Source organism: Gekko japonicus, unplaced genomic scaffold (assembly GCF_001447785.1).
Source record: "Gekko japonicus isolate JY-2015 unplaced genomic scaffold, Gekko_japonicus_V1.1 scaffold295, whole genome shotgun sequence".
Lineage (NCBI taxonomy): Eukaryota > Metazoa > Chordata > Lepidosauria > Squamata > Gekkonidae > Gekko > Gekko japonicus.
In genome coordinates, this window is record NW_015164191.1 from 757,884 (window position 1) to 760,986 (window position 3,103).

The 3,103-nt window shown below is 43.6% G+C and overlaps 1 protein-coding gene across 1 annotated transcript in view; it reads right to left on the reverse strand.

Moving 5' to 3' along the window:
• Positions 1–449: 449 nt before the first annotated feature.
• PCDH17 (protocadherin 17) overlaps positions 450–3,103 on the reverse strand; it is a 256,247-nt gene continuing 253,593 nt past the window's right edge. The window contains exon 6 of the mRNA XM_015408292.1: positions 450–2,133. Coding sequence (XP_015263778.1) covers positions 1,448–2,133 — 686 coding nt within the window. The 3' untranslated portion in view covers positions 450–1,447. The remainder of the gene's footprint in view (positions 2,134–3,103) is intronic.

A 3,103-nucleotide genomic window follows, 5' to 3' on the forward strand; every position in this document is an offset into this window, starting at 1 on the left:
CAACCATGACTGATGGATGCACTTCTCGGCCGTTGGGGTTTAGCGCCATCAACTCACTCAGGACACATTTGAACAGATTATGTACTGTGGTACTTGGTAGACCATACATTAAAACAAGAGACTTCGCTCTGAGGCTCTCATTCCCACACTCCCGCAGGGGAATTAAAAAAAAAGGGGGGGGGGACAAAAAAAAGAGAGAGAACAAAACTCATAGAGTTTGACAGCTACTGAGGCAACACTTGCCATTTACATTATAAGCCCAAATATTTGTTTGTTTGTTTTTTTGCAACACAACTATATATTAATTTAATAAAATACACAATATAGCTCTTATACACTCAACAATTTGGCTCAAATGCACTGAATCTGCAATAAATCAATAAAAATATGTCATTGGATGTAAACACATTGAATCTTCTCACATTTCAACATTTAAATGGTTGGTGGTGGATTGGCGCGGATGGCTTGAAATGGTTGCACTCACTTGAGCTATCGTGGTGTCCACAAATGAACTACAAAAGGTGTTAATAATGTTAATTCCTCTCCTCTATTATTACCCGTCAAGTGGGTATCTCTTGTTTGTGATCTTGTATTATGCCTCAGGTTCAAAACAGACTGCTAACCTAGAGTTTTGCTGGACACCGAAAGCCCCTTTGCCCCCCCTCCCTTCTTACCACGTGAGTTAGCTTATGTGTGTGTCGGACAATCATGGGACTCTACCATTTTACACTGAACTTTAATATGAGTCATGAGCGGTGTTACTAATGACCGGGCTATCTTCGCTGAAACGATGCTATGAAATGGATTCTGGGGGTTGTTCTGTGTCTCTGTGTCTGTGTCTGTGTGGAAGATAACTTTTATACAGAAATGGTTGTCACGAATGCGTGTTAAATGCTCGGTGTAGCTCGGTCTATGACAAGAACATTTGTTTCTTGGTTTACGCGGTTTCTGGTTTTAGGGTTTTCAGTGGAGGCCTGTTACGGACTGCTGGAAAACCCTTCACAGAACGATCCGGCCCTGACTTTTATGGGGTCTACAGGTAAACAATCACAATGACATCAACTATCAAGTCTTAAACATCGGGTTCCATTTATCTCTTTTTTTATCCTTACACCTTTCTATTAGATTGTCAAAATGGCGCCAATTTTTTTTCCCTTCCTCTCTTTCTTTCTTTCCTTCCATTTTCTTTACATACATCACACTGTCCTAATGAGAGTTTGGTCAAAACGAAACCAGTGTTATCTGTGAAAAAGAAACAGCAGTGAAAAAAGAACATACTTAGTGGGCACTTCAGATGTTCACTAAAAGCCGTAAAGCAGCATTGGTCTTTGTTCATCCCTGTATAAATTTTAGAACCAGGGGGAGATTTTGTTTTTGTTTTTTTCCAAATCAGCAGAAGAAGCAAATAAATGCCAGGCTGTCTTTTTGTGTGTTTTTTGTTTTGTTTTCACTTTCTCACAGCTACAGGGTCATTTCCCCGACAGTCCTGTAAAAGCTTGTCAATCTCCCGGACTACTTCCTCCGCATCCACCGACTCTCTCCCTAGTTCCCTATTGGAACGGTCTATCTGCTCCAAAACAGAGTCCATTTCGGCGGAGTCTCGGCTGACTCGCGAATGCACCTCGGCAAAGACCCTTGCCATCTGGTCGGACGCGAGGAAGGCCGCGTCTCTGGGCTGTTTACTAGGCGACAGGTACTGACTGTCAGTGGCGGTCAAGTACTGGCTGCTTGGGTCAGCCAGGCCTCCTGTTTTGACTTCGCAACTATCCAGCGGCCCTTTTGTCGAGGCGCAAGGCTCCATACAGGTCTTGGTTGGGCTGCTCGATGCTGAGGGCACCTCTTGGAGGAGAGGACTCAGGGCACGTTTGGCTTTGAGATAAGGTTTCACATTGGCAATGAGAATTGTGTGCTCTCGCTTGTCTTTCCCAAATGTACAAAAAGTCTTTTTCCCCGCGGGGTTCACAGTTTCGTAAGTCTCAGTCTCCACGCTCGCTTCCACCATAGGGACAAAGAGATTTGTTCGATAATCCGCATTTTCGGCCTGGTTGGGAGTAGGGAACTGGGGCATCCAACACCGGTCGGAATGACCAAGCACCCGGCATTCGTCGGTGCAGTTAACACACTCCTCTTGTTCTGCGAAAGCAATGAGAAACAACAGCGGTTTCAATCGGCTACCTTGATAAGAATGGATTGCGGCTGGCTTGCTCGACAACCCAGGGGCCCTAGTTACAAAAGCGATCATAATTAAACCATTTCAGGAGCATTGCATAATAAACCTACAGGTTGAGGCCATCGATTTATTTAAAACTTATTCTCAAGGTATGACAGTGGCCCCGTAGCTCAAAGGAAGCAGAGAGAGAGCTCCCCAAGGGAGAAGCTCTCCACTGAATTGAGCTCACTGGCAAACTCTCGCTATAGAAATCTGTTCTGGTAAAATCATTTAGGAAAACAGTGAACAGTACTTAAGAAACTCAAGAAGGCATTATCTGAATTATTTGCCCAGCCCCTGATCCAATATCTGAACAATGGCTGACTTTGTAGAAATGCAAACACTTTATAAAAATTAAGCAAGCTGAGTTTTCATCTCTGACACCTCTCTGTGTTTGTAATTGTTATGTTGGATGGCAGGCATGTTATGACGGGGGGGGGGGGGGGGGGTTTCTTCCTTTGCCAGCTGAGAAGAGGGACAGAATTTTCTTTTACTGCGCATTAAGTACAAGCCTGTCAAGAGATGCATACTGCTGTTTTATTCGACCTGAGTACGGCTTGTGTAACTGACTCCTCCCCTTTTCCTTTTAAAAATTTTGTCTTAGTGCAAGAATGGGAACATTACTTTGCACGATACCTATCAGGGGAAAAATATAAATTTACATTCTCTTCGAAGGAATAATGTTTCTAGCCAGAATGCTGCTTTTGTCAAAGTGATGGCAAATGTAGTTAATGAGGTGGATTTTCTTCTTGCTCATCATATTCTCATTTCAGGAACCAGCAAAATGCTTATTATTATGATACATTTGTGTGTGTGTGTGTGAGAGAGAGAGAGAGAGAGAGAGAGAGAGAGAGAGAGAGAGAGCGAGAGAGTGGGGGAGTGTGTGAGTGTGTG